This window comes from Strigops habroptila, chromosome 6 (assembly GCF_004027225.2).
Source record: "Strigops habroptila isolate Jane chromosome 6, bStrHab1.2.pri, whole genome shotgun sequence".
In the NCBI taxonomy this organism is placed as follows: domain Eukaryota; kingdom Metazoa; phylum Chordata; class Aves; order Psittaciformes; family Psittacidae; genus Strigops; species Strigops habroptila.
Genome location: NC_044282.2, coordinates 30,540,945 through 30,568,765, shown reverse-complemented (window position 1 = coordinate 30,568,765; position 27,821 = coordinate 30,540,945). Strand labels below are relative to the sequence as shown.

The following is a 27,821-nucleotide window of genomic DNA, read 5'->3' as shown; positions in this document are numbered from 1 at the left end:
GTCACTGATTACATTCCTGGCCCTCTAACTCCACTTAAAACATCTCACCATCTTATTTTGCAAAATTTGGGCACAATCCTCAGTTACAAATTCAATTAAACTTGTACATAACTCCCATGTCCAGTTTGCTTGAACTGTTTATGTCACCTGTAGCCAAAATCAGGGTCCAGTGAGAAAGAACACCTACTTTCAGCTTTATTTTTACTTCTTGAGCTTCAATAATTATTGACTTACACTTCTATTCCTCTATTTCATTCCCAACAGGAAACAAGAAAGACCATTTTCCAATTTCAGACTTTCTAGCAGCAGACTGTATAACTCAAATGATGGACAGCATTACTTTATTTTCAAACACAGGCTCAGCATGTTTGGAATGGGAGGCTTACAGGAAGGCAGTTTCTTATTTGAGACTCAGGTCAGCTAAGAACATGCTTATCAGGCCATTTCATAATGGACTTTGGTCTTAATTGAAACTGTCAAGCAAGATTACACTTCACATTTAGGCACAGAAGGCACTACGGCGATCGGAACAGATTCCATAAGCTAGAACGTAGGGTATTTTTACATGAAAATTCTTGTGCTGATCTGAATTGAATACTACTACCAAAAAAATCCCCAAAACCCCCCCCAAAAAAACCACAAACCAAAAAAACAACAAATCAAACCAAACCAACCAACCAAAAATTTTTTGCAACTGAGCTTTCTACCTCAGAGTAGAAATTTCCATTTTCACACTGCTAGAAGCAGCCTCTTCCATAAACTTACCACGTTGCTAAGAGCAGGAATAAACTGGCTTAGATGTTCAGGGGGGTTTTCCTACTTTGGAAGTGAGAATTTTAGCAGGCTGTTCAATGCAAATATTCGATATGTGGAACATTTTGGGGTGTTGGGGGGGGGGTTTGTGTTTGTGTTGATTTGTTTGTTTGGGTAAACTGTTTTAATTCTGTGCTCAGCTCAAAAAGCAGCATTTCCTACTTGGGGAAAAAAAAAAAAAAGGGATTATGAATGAAGCAGAACACATTTGCATTTCAAGTGACAAAGTTTAAAAATCAAAATAGTTTAATAACAAGTAATTGGGAGACAACCCCTTACTTGCTTACTGTATTGTTGGACTAGCAGCTACTCTACAGATGAAAGGCAGTGTAACATTTTGTGTGAGTTTTCTGCCTTGCAACACAGAAAGATACATGCCCTTATTTTCTGTAATTCCAGCCACATCAATACAACACTGTAAATAAAATCTTAAAGTTCTTTGACTGTTTGAAAGCCCTGCGCTGCCACACTGTACTATGCAAACACTTACACACTGAGTTACAGAAAACTAGCACACGGGAAACACTGCCTCATTCCATAGTTTGTACAGACTTGCACACTTGAACTGCTAGCTTAAAAAGATTACACAAGTAATTCAGTAAAAAGGGTCACATGTTTGTGATAAATTAATAGTGGTGTTCATAGATCAAATTATTGGACCATGAATAAAAACTCTTTGCAACAATTATTCAATCCCAGAAATACAACTCACTCAAACTGAATTAAAAAAGAATGTCTTTGCATCCAGATGAGAATAAATGTATATTCAAGAACAAAATAAGATCTCTTATTAAATGGTTTGCAGAATTTATTAGGTCTTTTTTAATATACTCAATACTTTATCAAGCTAGTTGCATATAAAGTGATCTCCACCATATACAATTTCTGTGTATCATCTAAAAAAAAAAAAAAAAAAGGTCACCAAAAAGTAGTATTTTACAGGTTACCGTTAACTTTTGATTAACCTAAAAGCGAACTCTTCTGTAATTTCAATTAAGACACTAGCCTGCACGTGTTTCTAACTGCTGTATTTTAATTAGGTTTCACAGCAAGCTCAACCTGCATTTCAGTGAGAAGAGGTTACTGCCATCTCAACTTTTGAATCTTAACACTGCAAAAAATTAACGTGGTATTCACTCCAAATAAAAAGTATATGACAATTCCTTTACAGCAAGGCCTGCTCAGAATACATATGCCTCAAGAAAATTAGGAAACTCCTCCAGTAAAAGAAATTCACTCAAATTTATGAACAGAAAAGACATTTTAGGTTCTTGATTAATGCTTGATCCTGCATATAAAAACCAAAACCAGCAAGCATAATAGGTAAACTAGTATTGGATATGACTTAAAGCAAAGAAAATGAGAAAAAAGCAGATTGTACTAGCAACAAACATTTCCCAATTTAAAACAACCTTTAAAAGGGACTCACACAAATAATTAACAAATATGTTTTCTGGTATCTTCATAGGATGCTAGTTTACTGGCCAGGCACATATATTGTAAATATACAAAGAATCCAGGATGCTGAAATTTACACAGCACTTAAAGGATTTAATGTAACAGAGGTGTGTGGGACACAGGAAAAATACTTAACTTATATAAATATATTAAAATCTCAGCAAGAAATATAGGAGCCCATGCACACAAGACAGTAAACTGAAAAAACATTTAAGACTTGACTTTTCCTTTCAACAGCACTGACACCTGAATTCCAGAAATTTAACAATTTACAGTATCTCAGAACACCCTTTCTCCACGCAATCTATTTGTACTGAATCATACTGACATTACGCAGCACATGAACAAGCAGCAGATGCATCAAGGGAACAGGAGCTATATGCATCATGTGGCCTGCCCAGTTAGAGGCAAGTATCAGAAAAGTTGTTTCTGACACAGGCAGAGATACAATCAAGACATCCAATTGTATACCCGTCACTTTCAAGAATTAATCCACAGCATGGGAAAGGGGAGCTTTAGATAAGAATTATGCACCCAGTCAAGAAGTGACAGAAGCAGACGTTTATCTTTTAAAAACTGGGTCCATTCTGGACTGGCCTTGATGCACATGCAGTACATTTATTTTCAGAACGCAAGATTAATTGGGAATGTCAGCACTAGTGTTTCGATTTCCATATTTGTGATGGATGATCAACAATACAACTCCTAAGAAGAAGCATATGGACCCAACAGTGATGTAAGCAATTCCCAGAAAGGGATTTTTGCCTCCCATCCATGAGATTGTGCTTAAGATCATTCTTTTTCGTCCATCAAAACTGTGTACAGGATAATCTGAAAAACATTAAGGAAAACAAGCAGCACATTTCCAATTCTAGCTTTATGTGGTCAAGCACATTAAAACCTTGGGTCATTTCACTCAGTTTACAAATACAAACTGCTGCCTTTGAATATTGGAAGTGCAAATACGAAACATTTAGCTGTTCTTTTAGGTGAAGACTAATCTGCACACTGCCAGCTACTCCAAGAAAAATGCCATGGTAGAAGATGTTAACCCTTTTTAAGGGAAGAGTAAATGCATAATTCTGTAGGGTTTTGAAAGCAGCTTCAGCAAAATGAGGGAAATCTAAATTTTAGTTCTTGAATATATTTTAGTACAAAATTTTTCTTTATGTTCATTCAGTTTTATATGCACTCCCCACAGGTTTGCAGCAAAGGAGAACACTGCAGTAGCTATTTAAAAATGATCATTAAGTGCTTTTGAATTTTAAGAATTGGGTAACTATGACAACCCCTCTCCTCTGGTCTCCTGCACTCCTACCTAGTCTTTAGTTTGTCCAAAATAGAATGAGGAACCTCCACTTGATCCACAGCTCTGACATTTTTCTGACTTCCAAAGTCAGTCTGCCCTTGATTACATATTGTCCTTAGACTGTGAAGGTAAAATTCTCAAATTTCTAGGCTACCAGCTACCTCTGTTCTTTCATTTTTCCTATGCTTCTCTCAGCACCTTCCTTTACAGCACCCAAGCAATCCAATTTCCATCTCTCATTAGGAAGCTACTAATTCTGTAAGAACTCACACAGAACTAAAAGATGGTAATAATGTACCAAATTCTCACTACCAGTTTTCAACCACTGCTCAATACCATCTTTTTTAAAGATGGTAAGAAAAAAGGCTAGTTTAATTTGAACTTCCACAATACCTGCCTGTGTAATCCAGCTAAGGCCATCAGCCACTTTTTTTCAAAGATTTTTCAAAGGATACTGTATGCAATATCCAGAGAGTATTTTCCAGCCTGTAAGGTAGGCTGTAAGTTGTTCTTCCTTTCAATGAGACGATACAGCTTGCGAAATGTTGGCAGAGCAGCAGTACGCATCCATACAATGAAGTCTTCATTGATAAAGCCATTGTTGTCAGGCTCCGAGTCCAGCATATACACTGGCTTGGGCCAGTTTACAGGTTTTGTTGTGCCTAGGATGAAACAAACAAAAAAACCCCAACAAACCAACACTGAAGTATTTCAAATACAGGACTAAGTAACACACTGGCTCATCAAAATTCATTCAGGTATTACAAAAACATATGCTAGCTTCTAAACAGTATGAACAGACAGGTTGACTCACTATTATTTCAAGATACTGGGGTTGTTTAAGAACTTTTTATATGCATCTTAAATAGCTTAATTTAAATAAATAAATTTACTCTCATGACAGCACTGTCCGCTTGTTTAAACAAATTTGCCTCCCCTACACACTTCTATAGCTAGGAAGTCTTGTCTCAAAACATTACTTAGTGAGATAGTTCTCCATTATGGTGACAGCTCCTCTGCTCACTTGTTAAAGAGTTCAACCACCACTTCCTGGACCATGAGCAAACAAAATTATGTACGATAATTTAGATTATGCCACACTAACACTTTTGCTAATTTTATTGCAAATACAATTCTCCATTGTATTAGGGTAAGGTATCTGCTTTTCCAAGGGTAGCATCGCATTAGTAACATGTAATTTGGCTGTGACTAAGCAATAAACCATGTCAGGTTAAACCTGAAATTATTATATACATTATATAAACACAGAGACACCGTAGAGCCCTGAGGAAGATTATTTTCAGACATTAGTAGCCAAATAGAACTCTGATTTACCAAACTGCATTTAACCCAACAACTGAGACACATACCAATCATTTCCAATCATAAAAGGAATCAGTTTTGTGGTTTGGTTTTTTGTTGGGTTTTTGGGGTTTTTTGTTTTGGTTTTTTTTTTTTTTTAGAAAACTTCACACAATCTGGCAGTAGAAACATTTAAATGAAACCTCTGTATGAAGAGTTGGATTAAAAAACTACAAAATTTCTTTTCAAGTTAAATCCAAGCATTATTGCAGTTGTGATGGTTTTGGCTTGGGCAGAGTTAAATCTCTTCACAGTAGCTTGCATCCCACTATGTTTTGGATTTGTGATGAAAACAGGGTTGATAACATGCTGATGTTTAACTTATTGCTGTGTTTTTAATTTACTAGGTGTTTACACAGCCTCAAGGCCTTTTCTGCTCCTCACACCAGTGAGTAATCTCGGGGTGCATAAAGAGCTGGGAGGGGACAGAGCCAGGACAGCTGACCCCAAAAGGGATATTCCACACCATATGGCATTGTGTTCAGCAATAAAAATGGGCAGGTAGAGGTAGGCAGGGGCTGCCATTGCTCTGGGACTCAGTTGGAGGTAAGCAGTTGTTTACTTTTGCATCACTTGTTTTTCTTGGATTTTCCTCTCTATTCAATGGTTGGGGTTTCTTTGGGGGTGGGGGAGGCTAAGGCTTTGGTATTTTGGGGGGTTTGGCTTTTCTTTTGGGGGGTGGGGGTGTTATTTTCAGATTTTTTACCTACAAGTTTTTACCTTTCCTATTCTCCCCCCAACCCACTGGGCAGGGGCACAGTTAGTGAGCAACTACGTGGTGCTTAGTTGCCAGCTGGGGTTAAACCACGACAGCAGTGCGGATACTGGGCTTTTCTCAGCATTCAGGGAGAACAGGAAAAAAAACCCAAAAACAAACCCATCAGAAATTAAAAAAAAAAAGATTACAGTAGAGATAAAAAGTGAACACTTGCACGTGAAATCTGCAGCTTGCATTATTTAAAGACAACCTTGACATATAGCAGAGCAGTCCTTAGCTTGGATTTCTTCAGAGAACCACAATATTTTTATTAACACAATTCAGTAAAATGTTGTCAGTGAGGTAAAACTCATCGGATCAAAATGTGTTTGTAGTGTTTTGTTGTTCTTAAAATGTTTTGGTTTTTTACCTTGGAAAAGTGCAGTTAAGTTATTTCCATCTCCTGTAGGATTCCTGAACTTTACATTTTTATCTGTCCACCATGCAATGCCTTTTTTAATCAACGTAATAGGAGTCCTTGTGTCATTATCAATGCGGTACAATTCCAATGTATCTAAAGAGAAAATCAAATTAGAAAACCAGCTGAAGAAACCTCCATTACACAGATGATCCTGGCAGGCAGCGAAACTATTACCTCCAGGAGAACAAAACATAAAGAAGTGGACAAGGCTTTTATTACCTGCCTGCCACAAGCTGTTCTGTAAGAACCAACATATATGAGATAGTAGTTTATTATCCATATATTCTATCTATGTTTCTACTCTATAGCTGTAACAGCTTCTCAGAACAGGTATTTCCATCCTTTGCATGCTATCAGATTAAATTAGTTGTCACAGAAATTTTGGGAAAAGCAACAGCAGTACAAGATACTTATTCTATTAATGAAAATGTGTTGATTCAAAACAAAAAAGCTCAAAATGTCTTTATTCCAAATAATTTGCAATACAACACAAAACATACATTAGATCACAAAACATCTAAGTGATAACTTGAAAGCGTTACCATACCATTAAACATACTGTTGGCAATGGCTCCGCAAGGAGCAATGGGTTTGTCCTCATTTGTGCGGTAAGGCTCACATTCCTTACTGGGATTCTGAAAGTTAGTTAGAACAAAAAAAGGCAGATGAGTCTGTGCTAGTTTAACCAACTAACCTGTCCTTTACTGCAGTACCTCAATAATGTGCATATCTTGAATGTACAACAAAATACTCTTTTCACAAGTCAGGCTATTTACAAATACTACAGCATTCAATACTAGTCAGCATGATTGATTTTTCTTTTACAAACAGGAATAGAATCTAAATAAAACATGAGTAAAGTCAGAATCCCATCATGGTCATACTAAAAATAAGGCTTTTCTTGGAAGCTATTTAAATTTTTTTTTTCCTTTTATCTTTTAATAGAAACAGTTTTCCAACATGAAGTACTCAAGTATTCTCTTATTAAAGGCAGGGTGTTTTAAGTATGCATCAGTGTTATAGAAAATAAGACTGTAATAAGAAACCAAGCATAACATAGAACACAAAAGGCTGCAAGGACTCCAACAGCATGCCAAATATTTTTTGCACTCAAAGCTCACCCCCCAACCTCATGTCAGTCACGTAGCTTCTTGAAACTCTCCCCTTTTTTAAAGTTTACAGGTAAAAAGGAGAATCATTCTTGCTGGAGCAAGAACCCAGCTGTTATTTCCACTCTTCATAAAAATTAGGAAAAGGAGAGGTCTGGCCCAAAGCATTACACAGCACCCTGAACAGAATGCACAGTACTGATAATTTCCAATATCGCTGATATTCGGTATTGAACCAGAGTCTACAAAATGGATGAATTTAGCTATAATGTTCAAACCAAGTGCTGGGCAACTGGGTATTTTACACTAAAAACAAAAACTTCAGACGGAATGGATACAGTAGGTACTACTGCCTGAAGACAACGAGACAGTTTAAAATTATTCAAATTTGAGAAGTGACTGAAATACTGCATTACTTTTGGCTTAATGAAATGACTAACATGAAATTTTACAGTATGTTACACACATTTTTCTGTAAATAAAATACGAATTCCCTATGATTGATCTTCTCTTATGTAAAAAACGCCCGAATGCCTCATAAATACTCTGCTATACGGCAATGTATGCGATAGTCAGAAGTTAGTTGCTTATTAATATCCATGTATGAATACCTACAAGTAGTGAACTGTTATCTCCATTTAGCTGGCTGTCATCTCGAGATTTCACATAACGACGATGGTTTTGATAGAAGTTGGAAAGTCCATAATACATGAATACATTGCTCTACAAGAAGCAAGATGGGGTTTTCATTCACACAAAGCTTATAATTTAACCTCTTAAACTCTGTGTTTACTTTACAGCAACGGTCATTAAGTAGGAGCCTCAATACTTTCTTCACACTGAATACATAAGAGTACTATCCTAATACAAGCTGGCATCATGAAGTCAAACAGTCTAAACATGCCATTAATTATCAGAATGGTGTTCAGCGGTACCCAACACCGATGCTGCCCAGTGTTAAGCACATTCACCCTACTATTTGCCTCTAATTTCTCAGAAAGCACTTATCTGGTATTTCCAATTCCTGTTAGATTGAGTTTTTGTGGATTGTGCAGGAATAGCTGATCTGCTTGCCAGCTGTATGACACATATGGTAAATCTAAATGTGTAAAACACAAACATTCTGTTTAATGTTGCACATTTCCACACAAACAGAGGCACTAAAAACCATCTCATGCCATGCTACTGAAAAGGCACACAAAAACCAGATCCAAGCTCATAGGAAAACTAGAAATAATCCTTTAAAATAGAGGAAAAAAAAAAACGAAGAGTTAAGAGTGATACAGCTTTCCTGTATTAGGAAATAACCCATGCAAACTGTTCTAATTTCACTTTGCATACAGGGTAGCATACCTCAAATGAATGTTCCAGTGTGAAATTGATGGTGCAAGTACAAGGTGGCGTGCTGTCCCAGGACACATTTAGACATTTGTTGCAGGGACTGGAAGGCTCTGTTCCTGTATAGTCAATCTATAACAGGAGAAAAAAAAAAAAAAACAAAAAACCCCAAAAGTCATTAATTTACAATGGGAAAGAAAAATTAGTTGACGTGGCAGTTGTTTTGCCATCTTATTACAACTCAACACCAAAAGCCCATTCAGGTCTATTTGATGATCTCCAGAGGTCCCTTCCAACCTAAAAGATTTTGTGGTTCTGTCTATATGCTCAATTTCAGCCTCAACCAAATTTAACTCTGAGGTGGGCCATTACGGCTGTGGGAAAACAAAACACACATGCCAAAACACAAGCAGCAGACACTCCAGACAACATTATGCTTCCAAGCACACAAACACTATATGCCAAGCAGATCTGAGCTTCTACATGGCTTCCATTTTTAAAAAGTCTAGATATTTAATAGAAAAAGTCTGCATTAGAAAACTTGCTTCGCTGACCATTTTTAGCAATCTAATTTGGAGATTAAAAAAAAACCAAACCAACCATAAACAAAAAAAATCACTTAATGCCCAAGAAGTGTCTTAAATAGGGAAGATAAAGACACTAATACTATTTTGCCAGGGATGGTAAAATACTAGATGGACAAGAAAGATGATCCCTGTTAATCTGGCTTATACAATATAACTTTATACAGTGCAGTTCAAGAAAAGCCATTATTTGAAATCTGTATGTACAGGCTACCTGGGCAGTATGCGTAACATATCCCTAGCAGCCATGAGCTTACTCTCTGGCCCAAGCCAACTGAAGTTGCTTGACCACATTAGCTCTCATGGATAGCTCCAGCATGGGAATCGCAGGAAATAGTAAGCTTGGGCTTAGCAAGTGCAGCAGGAGAAAGCCTCCATCTGCCTATAAACTATGTATTTCTACATTTACTACTAACTTCCTATTTAGAATTTAGACTCAGGTCGCTGCAGCCCATGCCAAGTTATGGCAACAAGCTGTTTAACAGCACTATCATTTAAACTACAACACCTATATAGTTTTATGAAAAGCTGCTGCAAATGGTTTGCCCTGATTTTTGCTTGCAGTGAAATGCATTATCAAGAATTGGAGTGATTTATGATCTGTCCTAGTATTAAGGTTAGCTAAAACAAACATGCAGTTTCAAGGTTCAGGGAACAACTGAAGTTTATTTTCCTCTGGATCTTCTTCAAGGTCTCTCTTCCTGCTATGTCTTCGATATCTATTAAGCTGCAACTCTTCCCTCAGCACTTTTATTAGCATCTGCTCTGCTGCCAGACTTCTGACAGATGAGACCTACACCCTAACGAGCCCAGCTGAAACGAGTCAGCTTCAGAAGCTATTAGCTGGCAGAGAGAGAAAGGATCACATAATCTCTGCTTCCTTTGCTGAACAAGGTATTGAGTTTATGCTGATCTAGAAATAGCAGCAATCCTGCACAGCTTTGTGTAGCTACAGCACACAGGCCGACCACCACTGCTCTCAACAATGCAGCTCATTTGTTCAAGACTAACTCAGTAGAGCTTTTTTTCCTGCTACAATAAGCTTAAGCAAGCACTTCCTTTAGAAAGAACTTAAACCTGGTTCCTGAGCTGGTTCTTCAGCATGTGGAGAAGTTTTAGATCAAGAACAAACTCAAATACTCCAAAGCTGAAAGAAGATCTAAAGACTTCACTTTTAAAAATATAATTGCTTAAATTCTGTGGAGCATAAAATTGATGTATACTGAAACAGAACCATGCTTCTGACCACTGCCATCAGCTTCAATGCTACCCAAGAGCTTTCCTGTACAGTAACTGCCAACACAAGCAGGTTTTTTTCTGCATCCACATTTACAGGTTACATTCAACATAGTGCTTATTTAAAAGGATAGAGGTACCTGTCTTCATCTCTTGACAGGATAACAAAACCAGGACCTTGAGACAAAAATGACTGACTTTGGGGTCCACAGCAGGAAATCACCCGACCCAGCATTCTGTCGCTAGCTGAGTATGACAGACAGAGCGAGCCCTTCCAAACAGCCCCTGACCTAAGGACATTGGGTATATCCAAGTTACGCAGCACCAATGGCTTTTCAGGCAGCTGCTGTCTTTCTCAGTCTATTTATATTATTTCTATACTGCAAAGATGTAACTATTGCATATACATATTCTCCAAACCATTTATGATTTTATAGATTTCACATATTTATCCTACTCTTTTTGGCCACTTCTTGTATAAAAGACATCCCATAACTCTGGTCCTCTTTGTTACCCCTCTCCGGGGTTTTATTAAGTTTTGTATCATTTTTGAGATGGGGCTACCTGAACCACACACAACACTGAAGATGTATGCAACAGTCATCTGCTGTCTTTCAGTTCTTCATTCCTACTCATGCCTTAAAGTCCATCTGGCTTTTCAACTACGATTACACATTTCACAGCAGCAGTCACAGCACAAAGATCTCTTTCCTACATAGTTCGTGTTCTGGATATGCCTCAATTTTTATCACATATTAATATATATGATAAATGCCAACTTACCTAAGGAAAAAAAAAATGCCTTTTTTTTATCCTAAAGAAAAAAGGAAATACAGAACCCTCTCACCCTTCCCCTTTAACAGGACAAAAAGACACATTTACACAGCAATACTCATTTCCGACCCAAATTAACTACTTTTCATGAGAGAACCACAAAAAATGGCTGTTTATACCTTTTCAAACAGTGAGAAAATGCTGGAGAAAAACCAACACAAAACCCCTATAATTCACTTAAGCTGTTGGAAATCTTCCACATTTGAATTCAAGAGAGTTTATAAAGGAAATCAATGGAAAAAGCTACATTTTGCTGTTCAGTCCTTGCACCTGTACAAGAAGAGTACAGTTCACAGAGATCCTGATGGCTGCAGTATCTAGTTCCAGGAAAGGGTGATTTGAACTGTACATAAATATGTATTTCAGGGGCACAATTCTTATTCCATTCCCATACAATAAGTTTACAGGCATGTATCTATATATACAGACACACACTTAACAAGTATGCCATTGTCTAGAAGGTAGGTGTAAATAATTACCTCTGCTTCCTCCCCCAACTACATTTTTAAAAGAGCTTAGTCACTGCACCCAGATTTTAGATGTCTTGTCTCCCAGAGCTAAATTTACAACTACTTATGAATAGCATTTGGAGGTTACTTGCAAGCCAGCGTACCAACAGGGACATAGCTCAGCATACAGGTGACAGCAGTGTCTTAACCTGTATCACTCACTGGTGTTCAGAGCCCAAATGCTGGTCTGTAAAATGCTTAACCTACATTTTGTTGCTGCAACTGTAAAATCTTCTGTGATTTTTTTTTTCCTCCAAAATTCAGCTGCCTTTAGAATTATAATCTCAGGATTTCTGAATTATAACACTTGACAAAACATGCACGAGGATCAGAGAACAGAACCCAAGTTTCCCCATTCTTACCTGCATACCCTGACCCTCTGATCATACTCTCAAAAGTCAAGCACTCTGTTCCTCCTGTCCTCACAAAACCTAATGGTATGCCTTGGGAGAGCTTCATGTGAGGTGGATGACACAAGAGTGAACCCACTCAATAAAACAAAGAAAATAAACCCTTTCTAAACTTGAATACCTTGAAATTAGAAAGGGTGGAAGGTGGAAGGCCAGCATGCGCCAACTGGTTTCCAAACACAAACGGCTACTAGTGCTTTATACATGCAACCGGATTGCATAGGGGAGCATCAGTCACGCTCCCAGCTCACCTACGGATTCTTGTAATACACATTAGGTGGGAACATCCAGTTTCTGTCTCCTACTGGAGCTTGTCAGGAGTACATCACTGAGCTGCTTAGCAACATGCTGTATAAAAATTCTGTATACAGATGCAGTGTACAGTAATATAAATGTAGTATAGAATATATTAGCAATATAGGCACAAGAAGTCACTTTTGGTTTCAGACTCATGAAATTCTGATGCATTTCCTGTCCCTATAGATCAAGGCAGATCCAGTCATAATGAAAAAACAAAGGCGATATATTTATCCAACTATATTTACCTTACAATCATTATGATCTAAGACTTTGTATTGCTTTACTAGAAATGGCTATTTTAAATGCAATTGTATTTTTTAAAAAATTCATTGTTAGCAAGGATTATTTTTTTACTTCTCTCCATTGAGTGTACTGTTAAAAACATGTGGTTGTATTTACTTTAAATATGACTGTAACATGACAATTTAAAAGTCTACATGCCCAGGACAACTTGGCAATGTTCTCTGAAGCACTTGTATCAAATTTCAGATGTTCTGCTTACCCTCAAAAGCAACTGCTTTTCAAAAATATGCTTACATACAATATTTGGACACAGTAGAATACACTTCAGCTTTGTTTTTTACACTTCGTTTCTCCTTGACTCTTAATTTTAGTTCTTAACATAGAAGGAAAGCGAACCTTAAATTCATTTTACTCTAGCATTGTTCACACTTTAAGAGAAATATGAAAATATAATACCATTCATTGCCTGTCCGAGAATTTCTTTAGTTAATGGGGCTTCACTGCCACATGGCTACCACTAACCAAGCCACTGTCTTGAACACAACTTATACGAAAGTGACAGTTTCCTCTGATAATTAGAACGATTTGATCCACAAAAATTCATATTCTCCAATACTGCAGTCCAACAAACAACTACACTTCCCCTCCCCCCCAACAATCAATCTGGGTCGCATTAGCTAACTGAAATTAATCATAGCTGTCAATTTGCTTTCCAAGGTTGTCCCTAAGCCCTCTGGGTTGTTTCTTTACCACACGAAGTGATTCTGTTATCAAATGAACCTAACTGTGATGTACAGTTTAGTTTTCAGCTAACGCTTTCCCAGCAGTTTTCCAGCAGTGGTGTGGTTAACTATCAGATGTAAATGATCCAGTTTTTCGAAGTATCATTAGAAAAAGCCACACTCCATGATCTTTACTAAGTTTAATCCAGACGCCCTGGTCTCCTGCAGAGCATCTAAAACGTTAAATCACTAGCACACGTAAGATCTATAGCAATACCTTCACCACGTATTTCAGGACGGAGCTTTGTCCTGAAACTACAATTACTCTGGAACATCTAAAGATACAGAACTCCCTGCCACAAGCTATCCCAAGGACGATGCACAGGTACTTCCTGGACTGCTGAGAACAAACCTTGCGTTGGGCTGTTCTGATTAAACACCGGCCTTAAGCTCCCTGGAAGTTCACTCCGGAGCACGGGCAAAGCTACGCTGTGCGGAGGATAGATACGCTGTAAGCTCGGTGCCTACTCGGGTAATTAACGGATGGCTCGTTAAGGGGTACAGACGTTGAACGGCACCGGAACAGCCAGGGCGAGGTGTCCGCTCACCACAGAGGCCGCAGAAGCCGCCTCCATGTCCCGCCGAGCGCCGGCAGGAGGAGACGGCGGCGGATTTCGCAAGGAGGCGCGGGCCGCCGCCGGGAAGACGATCCCCAACACCTCTCACCCGGCCCGCCCCGAGCGGCCTCCGGGGGTCCCAAAGCGCCCGCGGCCAGGCGCGGGCCCTCGCCGCCCCCCGCCCCGCCGCGCACCTCGTACTCGCGGATGTTATTGGAGGTGACGAAGATGCCGATGCCGATGGGGATGAAGATGAGGCCGATGATGAAGAACGCCGGCAGCACCGTGCCGGCCGTCAGGATGGGCTGCCAGGCCGGCAGCCGCTGCTGCTTGAACGCCGTGTTGTCGGGCTTGCGGGTCTTCACGGCGCCGCCCGCGCCGCCCGGCATGGCGCCCCCCGCGGGGTGCCCGTCCGCCTCCTCCTTCGCGCTGTAGTTCACTGCCATGGCGCGCGGACACCCCCCGCGCGCTGCCGCCGCGGCCCGCCCGGCACCTGACCGGAGCGCACCGCGCCTGCGCGCCCGGCCGCGGCGGGAGGGAGGGAGGCGGCGGGCGCGCGGATGATGACGCGCCCCCACCCTCCCCGGACAGCCGCGACAAAGTCGCGCGCATGCGCAGAAAGCGCGGCGCCCGTGCGCCGGAGAGGGCAAGCTGCGTCTGCACGGTTCGGTTCTTTCCACCAGCCCCGGGGCGGGGTGAGGCGGGGTATGCGCAGTAGCGCGCGGCGCGCCGCCGGTGGCCGGAGCCCGTCACTGCCCCCTCCTGGCGGCGCCGGCTCTGCGTGCGCCGGGGCTGCAGCGGGGCCAGCGCGGGCGGGGCGGGCACCTGTGCGCTGGAGAGCCTGCGGTGTGGGCACCCCCACTGTGTGTGCTGGGGGAGCCCCCCTCACCGCCCGCCTTCGCACAGCGCCTGAAGGGGGCTGCTGGGAAAAGCCAGCACCCACTGGGTCGAAAATGGAGACGTTAAATTCAGCTTCCTGCTCTCACGAATAGGAGCAGCACCAGCGCCGCTGTAGAGATGTAGTAACGCAGCGTCTCAGCAAGGTCGTGAGAGCGTACCTGAATGAAGCTGCTCATGGTAACCGTCACTACAGGGAGATTTTTGCACTGCGCTCCTGCTCTGTTGTCAGGAGGCATGTGGGTGGATCGGAGCGCAGTGAATGCCGGTAGGGGTGTTGCTGTCAGAAGTGTTGCGTTTTATTTCTCTTGGGAGCTAATCCCACTTCAGTTGATTGAATAGTCACCGTGTGGACAGCAGTGTGCGTTTGTATCCCAGAATACCTGCCTTGTCAGGCTCAAGCCAGTTATTTATTAGTTCATTATTTACTGCTCAAGCCAATGCAACATGCAAAGTCCATGTTTCTCACTTTATTGGCGCCTTTGCGTTAAAGTCTATTTTGTGAGGACTCTAGTCCTTATTATATAGTGTAGCCCAAATCCACTTTTAGTCAGTATTTATGTATTTTCTTGATCTTACGAAAAAACCTTACCCCAGACTCTTTAATTAAGTAACTTTATAAGCGTGTAATCCAGTCTAAGACTTTTTAGCTGCCCATGGAACAGTTTCACTAAAATAGATGCTCTTCAGTTCTCTGAGGAAGCGAAAGTATCACCAAAGACCACTGGGGGGAGCAGTGACTCGTGGCAATGCCACCTTTTTGTGGAGACTCTAAAGACCTTGCCTCATAGACAGCATAGGAGATTTGGGCACTTGAGCATCTAAAATTTAAGAACTAGTTTGGTGACTAAATAATAGTATAGGGTTCAAAAATTAATCATATTCCTTGTGGCATCTGTGCTAAAGCTGTCTCATTCCTAATTCACCCTTTTCATTATCTTGTGAGCCCTACCTTTGGCTGTCACCCCCCCAGCTAAGCCTCTTGTCCCTGTTTTCACCCTTTTCTTTATTATCTTTGATTTTCAATTACCACCTTCAGCTATAGGAACTGATGCGGTTAAACCCCCTAACATTTAGAACAGGGAAGGCAAATAAGATGCATTAATGGCCAAATAGCAGGGAGCAAATCTACGTAACTTAAAGCATTAAATATGAAGTTTTCAACTTAAATGTTACTGTTCAGAAGAAGAGATGAACCCCAACAATTCACAATAGGAGGTGGAACAGTCAGGGCAGTAACCTCCATTTTATATCTGTTTTTCTACACTAGAGGCGGTTCTACAAAACACGTTTGTCTCCTCTTTGGTCCAATTATGTTTCACAATCAGGCAAAAGGAAAACTCACTGGCTGTAGAGTTTTTCTGTAGATATCAAAGTATTTGAGATTTTTTTTAATACATTGAAACATCGTATTTTATCACCTATAATTATACTAAGGTGTATACTATATAGTATATAGTATACAGTATATAGTATTCTAATACTACTACTACATAATTATACTATACCCAGGTCTTTCAATCCTCTTTAGACATTAAGAGATATTTAAGAGAAAAGTTGATCTTGTACTTGTTTTCAACTGCTTAAAAGCTATTGATATCTATAGCCCAAGATAGCCTCTACGTTATCTTCATCTGAAAGCACTTCCTGATTAATTCCTTTCAAATGACAATACCTCTAGAAATTAATCACATTTTTAGTCTGTATTAACAGACTTCTTCCCGAGTGTGCCCAAAATATAGGCTAATTATGTGGCTTATGCACTTCCTTTACTTATTTGATTCATATCCAAATCAGGTAATGCAAAAAATTGACCAGGAACATAATTGCATTGAAGATGAAATACACCTGTCAAAGCACCCTTTGCACACCCGAGTTTTACCCTCCAGGCATTTCTTTGAAATACTTTAGCTGCTTGCCAGGTGTCAGATCAGGATTATTATTTCAAATGCACCACAACTGTATTTATGCTTTAAACAAACCTTTATTTTGTAAAGCTTAAAAACTTAATGCATTTGCAAAACCATAAATAAACCAAAAGGAGACAGCTTACACTCATACGGAATTGGCTTTATATTAAGATCTAGACAAGGAAAAATATTTTCTACCTTCATTGGGACCTTTTAAATCTAGACTCAATTTCAGAATAAGATTGTACTTGTATCTTACTCATATTTAAAGGCTGAAGCTTATTGCAGCCATGTCACTGTCACTTTCAAATAGCCGGCAATTTGATTCCAGGTGAGCTTAATGTAGTTCTTACGTGGACAGGTTTTGATTTCCAAGTAATGCTTTGAAAATAGAAGATCTGGGTCATTATAATGTTCATTCTACTGCACAGTAAATTGAAATGTGGTACATACTAAACTTTATTCACCTCAGCTGTATTACTCTCTGAGAGCTGGAATTCTTGGCTTGCTCTAAAATATGATCTACAGACACAGCTATGTTATTGGGATACATTGTGTGCTGTAAGGAAAAAAACCCACTTCTTAAAAACCTCGGTGTACCAACTAAAGTATAAGCCATACCAACAAAATGACTCTTTTGCAAGGATAAGCAGCATTTGTTTCCATTACCCAGTATAGCTGTATTAGCAAACTCTTTGCAATGCAGATCAGCTCCAAGAAAGTTTATACAGGTCCCAGAATATCCTGCTTCTCTACGATGTCAGCATTTGCTGCAGAACTCATGTCTAGAAAGAAACGCAGGTCCCATGGCTCCCATGAAGATCAAATTGACTACATAGCACTGTGATACTACAGCTTCAAAGATGAACTGACCTAGTTGTCTCAGTGGGATGCCAAGTTAACGCACTCTCTCTGGCGTCTCACAGCGTATCTCCTGCAAGCAATACCATTTTCTCTTCCAAAAACTAGTTTCTCCCAGTAGCTTCTGCAATTTAAAATCTACAGTATTTTAAATATGTGCCAATGACTTAGATTAAAAATCATTAATTATGAAATGTATAAGGAAAAAAAGACCCTGCCTGGGTTGTATCCAGCTTTATATATAATTCATTCAAAAATCATTTAAAGTATCGCTGCCACAGAACTCTCTGGATGCTATTTGAAAAGCTGCAGCCACCAGTGTAAAATGCGCCCTTCAGTGTATGGCAGAGTGCACAGCACCTCATTTCTACAGTCCTACTAGTCCAGGACTGAATATTCTGAAGATACAATCAAACATCTCTGCCAGTGCAGTGAAAGGACAACGTTAGAAAACATTAAGTCATTAAGGGCTTGGTTATAGACCCCTCTCCATATCTTAACATCTGAATCAATTTTACTATGTACATCACTGATATCACAGTGAGATATGAGTCAGAAAAAGGAACTTCCAAAGCCATATATTCTGTCCCTGTAAAAAAACGCATATATGAGTACTGTCACCCTTAAGAAATCAGAGTTAAAATTCAAACACTTGGTTACATTTGCATAGTTGTGAAAATTTATTAGTTACAGTGTAGTGAAAATCAATTTTTTTGGTACAGGCAGAAATAAAAACATACATTATATAGAAAAAAAATCACAGCTTTAAAAACTGGCTTACATTGTTTAAAATGAGTAAATCTGGTTGTATTTCAAGGCATTGGACTTTAATACTTAATTTTATGCCAAACCATCACACAGTGCAAGAAATATTCTGCAATAGTACAAATTCCATACAGCAGGCTTCAGAGTATTCAGTCTCACAGAACCTCATGGTGGCAAAAAAACAAATGTGCTGAACACACAAAACATTGCTGAAGTTAAATTTTGCTTTCTTTACATAGTCTCTATTAATTACAAAAATATCAAATTGTGAATTTGACAGTGTATTCTACAAATAAATGCGCCATGAACAACAGGAATTGCAACTTTGGGACAGTTACTTTACAAAGTGTATTATAAAAATAAATTATATGGCAAACATCAAACAAAATCAAGCATGTGCCTTAGGCTTTGCAAATAAAAGGTGAAAGTCAGCTGGCAGAAAGACTGCTGCTTTCTTTTTGACTATGTACTTTCAAAATGCCAGCAAGGCCCTTCATTCTTAAAGCTCTACCAAGAAACTATATATAAAATCTAATGGAAGCAATAAATACTTCCACAAATAATCAGTAGCACAAGTGACCCTGGTGTCGATGGCAGAGGGCTTCTACAGTGATCCATCCAACTGGCAAGGAGGGTAGTGCACACAGAGAGCATACAGCGCGGGCAGTAACTCATCTAGAGTTCATGCGCAACTGGTGAATGATGACACTCTCTAAAAGAAAAGAGAGCAAAACACCTGGTTTTATGAAACTGTAAATACTTTACAAGTTACTTTAAAGAACAATTACAATGGCAGACTTACTCGCACATCACTGGTTGATAAACCTGTCCTGGCTAATGCTACAAAGAGAAACATAATTAGTAACAGGTTAGGGCTTAGAGCGCCTTGGCTTCCACTTCAATGTCAAGACCACCATTTGGTTGTCCATAGGGAAAAATAATAATACAGTTGAATGGATTAAACCACAGGGACACACAGGTTTCAGTCCCACACCCAAAGACGACCTGGAAATGGGTCTCTTCTATCCTCTCTAAGCAAATCTATCATAAACCTGCTGGCAATTTTGAAATGGGGATGAGGAAGAGGTATGGGGTTATTTCTCACATAGATTTGCCTTAGAAACCTATGCTGGCTTTATTCAGCAAGTCTGCTTGAATTTTGCTGCTGACTTTAATGGGGATAAATTTCAGCCACAGCATGCAAAACTAAGTGTTGGCATTGTCTTTGAAAGGCCGGGTTTAACTTTGCCTTGTGTGTAACAGGCTGAAATACTAATGACCTCGTCTTCTCGTCATCTATCTATATACACTGCTCTTACAGTCAATTTTTTCATAGAAGAACTTAGCTATCGATGACATTTTTCTCTGCAAAGGTGTATTTTGTGCGTTTCAAATAATATAACTGTACCAATGTTATCTAGAAACATGCAATTACACATTTTCAGCACTACTCATTTTCTTAACTGAAAAGTTTTAAGATTCTTTCCTCTCTTAATAGTCTGAAGATTTTTCATGATTTACATGACCCAAGAAACGACACTAATTGTATCGTTATTCCTTTTCACATTTTTTTGACTTCTGCCTTTGTCTGTTTCCTAACTAATATTTGCAAGATGTTTGATTGTTACATTGTAAGAAGAAAAAAAAATCAGTTTTCCGTGTACTCTTAATGCCAGAACTTTGCCACTAGATGGCAGATTCCAGCGCTGCTTTTCATACATGGCAACTCGGAAAAGCAGGGTTAAGGCAACGTTGGAGAAAGTATGTTAAGGTAAATGAAATAATAGAATTTCCCGAATAGAAAGTATTTCTTTTCCAGATAATTTATCAATAACAAATGATTTTCAACAAGATATGTAGACCAGTTCTACCAAATCTGAGCGATGAATGTGAAGGAACTACAGTAACATTTTACCTTAGAACCAGTGCTGTTCTCTCACTTCAAGCACTTGCAGAAGATGATGTAAAAAGCTGCATATATGTAATATCAGTTTGTAACCTCAGGTGAACTCTCCCATTAACTTCAATGGGAGCCACACAATCTCTCTATGAAACAATTTTTTCCCTAATATTCACTATACACATTAGATATTAATAGTTTAGATACAAAATTCTAAAAACTAAAGGGTAACAGAAAAATATCATGCTCCTTGTAAAGGCTCAGTCACTGAATGAACATCAAAACTGCGGCAGGTTCCTGAATCACTCGTCCTCCTACACACCAAAAATAGCAATGATGCAGAAAACAGTAGGAGAAATAATAGAAAAATCAAGTCATTTCCACTTCTAGTATTCATTTGTTCATTCGTTTCTCACACGTGTATGTATGCTCTTACTTTGTCTATTGGTTGTTTATATTTTAAATGCTTATATATGTAAAAATATATGTATTATGAACACACATGCACACACACACTCTAGTTACTAAAAGAGGTATCTGAGCAGTTCTTAAGCTAAAATTGTAGTAGGACAGATTTTGTCAGAGTTCTGTTTGGCCACCCTCCGTAGGAATATTAGTAGATCTCTAGGATACAATTACATATTTTTTTCCTAGGGTTATAGTTATCAATATTTCAAGGAGCTCTGAATTTATTTAAAACAGAACAATTTATTTTAATGACAGGAAAAGAAAACAAAGTTAATGTAAAGCTGCTAATTCTGCTTTCAGTGCCACTGATGTAAATCAGAACTTCCCCAGGAAACACATCACTAACAGCTGGCCTATGAAAAATACCAGTTCATATAACGAAGCACATCAACTGACATTTTAACATACAAAGTTTAATTTCTTCTTACAATATATACAAACAAATAACACCAGATAATACAAAATTGTATGCACCACAGACGAGGCACAGCCAAGCAACAGAAGAGAATTTTACATCAGTATTTCTATTTTTAAAATCCTGAAGAGAGTTTTTAAAGTGAAGAACCGTTCCCACCTGACTCTCAGAGCTGATAGCTCTGCATCTGAGAATGGTTAACCCTGATTGCATCTTCCAAAAAGCCAAGAGCAGTGCGTAGGGAGTAAGATTCAAAGTGAAGTTAACATCTACAATGAGAAATGTTGCAAATAGTTTTGCCAGAGAGAGCTCAGGCAAAATTAAGGGGAAAAGGGTAACTCAGACTGACATAGGGGTTCAAAACATTCCCCTAAATGAAAACTAGTTTGAAAGATGAGCTCACAGGAAGTCCTGCCAGCAAAATACAGGTTTCAAAGTGACTCAGTGAAATCAGCCACTGATGTGTGATGGGAACATAAGATTGGTCTGAAAATTTTCCTGACTGTTGCAGCTTATGCCAAGCACCTGAAACCCAGCAGGACAATAGCTTACTCTCCTTAAAGACATGCTCTTCCAGATGTGAATATTCATGTAAATATCGAGCATGTTTTAGCATGTGTCACATATTTCAGGCAGTAACATATGACTTGGCATCCAGTTGGCATGAATCAACATACTAATGTGACTTCAGAGACGACTCACATGATGCTAATTACCATGAGCTGTAAGTGGTTTGAGGTTTAAATATGGTGACATGCATACTGTATGGGCATGTTCTGATGAGCCGCTAAGTGTTTATCTGTTTTGTGAAAAAAATCACACTAATGGGTGTCATGAAAGGAAAAAAGATGGGCAAAATAGATCAAACTCTCTGTTTTACTGCTATTATTTACTTAGCACCTATACTGAGAGGAATCCCCCAGGCAGTCGGGTTGAAGTTCTGTGCTCCCTGATTTTCAGTCACACTTACTCAAATGTATTGCTCTGCTAAGGACTACATTAGCAACACTTGTATGTAACAGTAATTCAGGTGACAGGATCTAATCTAGGTAACGCAGTGGAAAACTACTAAGTTCCTTATTAGGAACTAGATTTAAAATCATAGAATCATAGAATAGTTAAGGTTGGAAAGGACCTTAGGATAATCTAGTTCCAACCCCCCTGCCATGGGCAGGGATACCACACACTAGACCATGTCACCCAAAATCACAGAGATCATCTGGCGAACTGAGGGTGCACCTTCTCAGTCCACATGTGCTGCTCATGAGTGGGTTGGCATTCTCCCTGCTCTTCCCTCTCTCTGCCTTACTGCTGTCCCAAGCTGTATGTTTCCACTGTTGGGCTTGAGTTATCACGACTGCCTATATGGCCACACAGTCAACTAACAGCAAATCCTACCAAAAATACAAAGAGTCATTCTCAGCCAGCTCAGTTCCTGATGAAGCGCTCCATCAGCATTACTCTGAAGTTGCTACTTAAGTTTTGCTACTGAAATTTGCTACTGTTCCATTTCATTAAAAAAAAAAAACCCAAAAAACAAAAAACAAAACCAGACAAAAAGGTAGGAGAGAAAAAGCATGAAGATGAGTCATTCAGATGATCACGTGGGCAGAGGAAGGCTTGGTTTCTGCATTGTACTCCTGTAATGTAGAATACACAAGAAGCCCTGTAAATAAAGGTCCTAATATTTTCTTACGGATTGGTGTATCAGAGTTCAATTTTTTTAGTGCCTAGTGAAACCTGAGGTCTGAACAAAGCTTGTCCTTGTGCTGTTTCTGACATCACTCTCTTGTGCTCATGCTTTGATGTTGTATGAAGGTGAGCTCATGCTACATTCTTCCGTGCAGTGGGGCACTGCTAAGGTCTTGTTCCTCTTCTCTGTCACCCCTTTCATTAAACTGGAAGAAGTTCTTATTCTGGAGACCTCTATTACTTTGTCAGGTTTTGCTGAAATTGATTGATGCATTCAATCTCATTCATCAATGACGGACAGATGGAGGGATGGATGAACCCAGACATTTCATCTTAAAAACCTTCCTTTCTCAAAAGGCCAGGCTTAAAGGCAGCCTTGAAACAGGGACCAGAATCCAAGGGGCTCCCTCCTCCCAGTTCAGTATCCTGACTGCTCAACTGCTCTCTTGTTTCTGGTTAATGAATATGGAAGCCCTCTGTGCAGAACAGCACAGCCTTTACAGGAGGGAATGAGAATGCCACCTTCTTCCCTCTCAACTGTCAGTGTCATTGGTGAACCTGGCTGGAGCTGATGTGGGTTTGAGTCTCCTCAGATACTGGTGAGAAGGGGGACTCATCTCCTACCTTTGAAGAAAGGCTTCAGTCAAAAGCTTCTTAAAATAAGCAGCACTACCCCTACATTTGTGTAATATTTGATCTACTAGGAGGCATTCATGATTCCTCAGGCACTTTAAAACAGTCACTTGTTTCCTACGCCTTACTTCTTTCTTTTTCTGGCCCAAGCACCTGGAACTAAGCTATGTTAAAGCCTTTATGCCTTTTTTGCCAGATTCCTTTAGTTCAGATCAGTTCCTCAGTTAAGTTCAAACACTTGTGCCGGCTCAAAGGACAGCTCCATGGAAGTAAGCACTTTCTTGGCTGGAGGTGACAAACGACTACAACTTTTGACTTCAGTGTGGGGTTACATCCTGACTTTAAGTGACCAAGAAACTGGGGCTTGACTTAAAGCCCTTAGGAGGAAATACCTAGATTATGGATCTCGATCAGGTTCAGAGGCTGCAGTGCCAGTTAAGTTGCAACTGAAACACTGACTAGACAAGGGCAGTGTAAGAACTTCAGGAAGATCTTCAGGATGCCTTTGGGGCTTAGGTACTGTATTTAGACATGGCCATCTAAATTGCCTTCTGGAGCTGACCCACTGAATGGAGAATCTTACTATAGTCACTAAACATAACTGTCTTCAGTTCAGAGGCAATTCCACTATAATAAAGGCAAAATAATAAATAATAATAAAGGCAATATAATAAAACTTTTAAGACATCTGAACTATAGGCTTTCTTTTTTCTTCACCTTACCTTTCTTCTACCTTTAAGAACAAGAATCTCAGGTCAATTAAAAGAGGTGTTAAAAATGATGAGTACAACTAAATACCTATTTTTAGCGAATGTTTAAACCAGTTGCCCGATTCCAACTCTTTAGGCTTCTGCTATGGAGCAAAAGCTCCTTTTCATTGTGCTGCTCCCAGGAAAAATAACAGGACCCTCAGTCTGACCTGTCTGGAATTTCTCACGTCTGTCTCTCAAAATCCTGCTGACTCTACAAGAGTAATCCCCAGCTTGAGCCTGCAGTTCGGGTTCAGTTGTGCTGATCTTTGTGTCCTGGATTTCAGGTACTGGTAAGGCTGGCTTGTTTCTTCAGGTGAATTAGTTTCTTAGATCTCAAGCAACACAAACAAATTTTTCAACCACAGGCACATGTAGGATATTGCCTTGGATATAACCACAGTTAGCTAAGGAACTACATTTCTTTGAAGCAAAGATCTGAAAAGGAAGGCATAAGGCAGCTGTTGTTCATCACTGTATCAAGCCACATTAGCTTGGGGCTCATGTTCACAATATTATTTAAATGTCTGTTATGACCTGAAGACTTGCTTCAGTGCCAGTATTTAGAGTAAATATCCAGAGAAAAAAAGCTCTTAATGTGTTTCCTTTAAACATCTGCTAAAAAGTCTACGTTACAATAAGAACAGTAAGATCTTGGCAACAATTTATTGACAAATTGAGGCTTTTAAGTGATAACACTTAAAAGGATTAGTTGAGAGGATCTCTATGTATTTCTGGCATAGTAAGTCCCATTGGTTGCTAGTTCCAGTTTCCAATTTTTACCTGAAATACCGGGAATTGAGGGTTATGAAAAATGCTACTAATACGAATCTGATCTTCAGATGTCATAGGAACCAAAACCTTAAAATTAACAGGTATTTCTTGTGCTACACATGTAAAAATTGGAAACTACTTCTTTTCTGATGCAGCAGCGGCTTTTACAACACAGAAAAAATGCCCTTCATGTGAATAATAAAATGCCACGTTTATGCTGGGATAATGGCCATATCTGGATCTTAAATTGGAGAGCAATGCAAAGTGCAGACTGAAGACTAAACAACACTTGGATTGACTATAATTTTGTTGACCTTCCATGGCAGATTCTTCCATCAAATCTCTTCTCCCAGAAATCCATTTCATATTTCACCCACTGGTGCATTTTCTTTTCTGTGGATTGTATTTATTATTTATTGGTGGTCTTCCTGCCTCGCCTTCTGAAAGCTATTCCTAGCCACTGGGTCCTTTACACCTTGCAGTGGTGGCTGAGGTATTATACAAGCTTTAAAACTCTCCTTTATCAGTCTGCTTGACTCAATTTCTTTTGGTTGTGACTTTCTTCTGTGGAAATAGATCACTTAATGGAAATGCCCTTTAGTAATTTTACTGTTATTAAATAAACAATTATAACAATCATCTGCATCCACACCATTTCCATGCTGGAACAATTCTTTTAAACATGCTTAAAAATGCAAACATATAAATGAGGAAATCACAAAGAGGGAAGGAAAAACAATGAATCACCATGGCATTGTGTGGCAGTCTGTATCTAAGACAAAATATTTCAAACTGAGAATGAAGAGCAACTTCAATACCAGACCTTCTCTCTTTCACTGTCTGTACCTGAGCTATGCCTTTAGATAGCAACTTCTGCCAGCAGCAGTCTGTGCTGACTTGCCCTCTTAAGATGTAAGGATGCTTGGCAACTAAGGTTTAAAAATAGCACAAGTTCACCCAGCCAGGAATACTGAACACCCAGTGAAGTCAATGGAGTGACTCGCTTCATAGCCTTTAGTGGTCTTTGGAGCAGGCACAAATGGTCTGTATTGATTTTAGCCAGATGAATGTTTTCTCAAGCTTTTTCTAGAGACCAAACACCTTTTGGCTCACTTGCCTTCATGAGACCCCTGAGCTGGCACTATCCCAGTGTGTGTAAGTCAGGGACCTCATTGTAAGTACTGTACACAGGCATTAACCCCCTCTGGAAGGAATAAGCTGCTGCTTATCATGGCTGCTGCTGAACGTTGTGCAACCTCCCTACCCCCTTGAATTTTGTAACTAACTGCCTTGAGAAAGCAGCTCACCATTGAGAAATGCTGATTTGGATGGAGACTCCTACAGAGAAGGCTGGTCACACAGTGCCCATCCTTTCACTCTTCCCCTCCCTCCCACACCTGAGGTACTGGCTTTCATTAAAACAGGACCTCAAGTGCACTGTCTCCTGGCATTGCTTCCCCAAGCAATGTGGTATTTCAGCAATGTGATCACAGGCAGGAAGGCAAGTGCCCCATGCAGTAGCAAAAGTGGGAAGTGATTTGTTAAGGTGGAAGACAATCTAGTAAAAGTGACTAAACTGCCTTTGATCTATTACAAAGTGGCCACATCTATCATTAAGAATTCCTGAACTAGGTTAATCATGTAGTGCAGTTGCCTTATTCTCACTTCTTAGGCTGAAAATCTTCCTGGTGTCCAACTGCCTTTTGAAGGCTTTTTTTTTTTTTTTTTTTTTAATTTTTCTTATTCAAACTTCAGTAAGAAAACAGAAGGATGTTGTTACTCAAGTAGTCAGTGCACACACTTATTAGTTTGTTGGAAGTGATGACTTCATTAGTACAGGAAAACATGAGCAACTACACAGACAAGGGGCTGACTTCCATGGTAGCAGTAAAACCTGCAGAACATACCCCCTGAGCCACTGCCATCAGCCCTGACCCCCGCCCAGGGAGGCAGAGCTGCTGGCTGAAGATTTCTTCAGTTCTATTTTCATAGACTGAGTCTCGGCACGAGGCTCGAATTTTGTCACATTTCCTGCTCCTGGGGCTGCCATTACTGGCTTTCCTGCTTTCATACCTTTTGAGACAGGAATGCGGGTCGGTGTAGGTCTCGGGGATGACCCATCCTGTCCTGTCTGCAAAGGAGAGAGACAGAGAGAAATTACATGAATAGAGGACTTTTTCTTCTCATATATGCTCATCTTACACTTTTCATTGGTTCTTCATTTACCTCTCCAGCAACAATGTCCCAAATCACACCTGTTAGCAAATTCACGTTCACATTTGGAACCTGGCTGTAGAACACACTGGTAGAGTAGGGCCAAAGGTACAGTTGGGATCAAATGAGTTTTCCAGAGCTGAGGTCTGGTGTTTTGTATCAAGATGTCACAGGGGTAGAAATCCCAACAAAACTGATTCCGTATCACGACACAGTGCAAGACAGCCTTAGAGGCTACTGAAGAGGCTATGCTGGCTTAGCTGTCAGACAGGTACAATATTAGCATCTTGCAGAGAGACTAGCACGGGCCCTTAAAACAGTATAGCCACATGAGGCTAATGCTGAACCCAGAGTAACTGCCGTGTTTTCAGACCTGGGGCAAGATTTCTCAGCATTATAGACAAAATTGAACTTTGCTTCCCAAAGTAAGCTAGGGCCATGACTGGGGCCACACTTTTCTGCACTGGGAAGTGCAGGGGACTGGAAGAGAGAGAGACAGAGCAAAGACTTCCTTTTCCTGT

At 39.8% G+C, this 27,821-nt stretch overlaps 2 protein-coding genes across 7 annotated transcripts in view; both read right to left on the bottom strand.

Annotated features, from left to right (window-relative positions):
* Positions 1-324: 324 nt before the first annotated feature.
* TMEM30A (transmembrane protein 30A) lies at positions 325-15,143 on the bottom strand. Its single transcript, XM_030490000.1, has 7 exons — positions 14,217-15,143; positions 8,583-8,699; positions 7,845-7,952; positions 6,668-6,755; positions 6,070-6,213; positions 4,036-4,242; positions 325-3,102 (listed from the first exon to the last, which is right to left on the bottom strand). The coding sequence occupies exons 1-7, from the start codon at positions 14,466-14,468 to the stop codon at positions 2,909-2,911; spliced, it is 1,110 nt and encodes a 369-aa protein (XP_030345860.1). The 5' UTR covers positions 14,469-15,143; the 3' UTR covers positions 325-2,908.
* Positions 15,144-18,346: 3,203 nt separating this feature from the next.
* FILIP1 (filamin A interacting protein 1) overlaps positions 18,347-27,821 on the bottom strand; it is a 105,234-nt gene continuing 95,759 nt past the window's right edge. For 4 of the 6 annotated variants that reach the window (XM_030490099.1, XM_030490100.1, XM_030490104.2 and 1 more), the window contains 2 exons: positions 26,994-27,217; positions 18,347-19,167 (listed from right to left, as the gene is read on the bottom strand). In XM_030490099.1, coding sequence (XP_030345959.1) covers positions 27,011-27,217 — 207 coding nt within the window. In that variant the 3' untranslated portion in view covers positions 18,347-19,167; positions 26,994-27,010. Of the gene's footprint in view, positions 19,168-19,257; positions 19,296-26,993; positions 27,218-27,821 lie in introns of all 6 variants that reach the window. The other 2 variants (XM_030490102.1, XM_030490103.1) reach the window with 2 other exon arrangements.

What these genes read in the sequence shown, in the direction of transcription:
- TMEM30A (XM_030490000.1), bottom strand. Translation starts at nt 14,468, where the DNA reads ATGGCAGTGAACTACAGCGCGAAGGAGGAGGCGGACGGGCACCCCGCG. An exon ending in CACTGGAACATTCATTTGAG is followed by an intron (nt 7,953 to 8,582) that starts GTATGCTACCCT and finishes TGCTTCTTGTAG; the next exon opens with AGCAATGTATTCATGTATTA. An exon ending in CTTAACTGCACTTTTCCAAG is followed by an intron (nt 4,243 to 6,069) that starts GTAAAAAACCAA and finishes GTTTCATCCTAG; the next exon opens with GCACAACAAAACCTGTAAAC.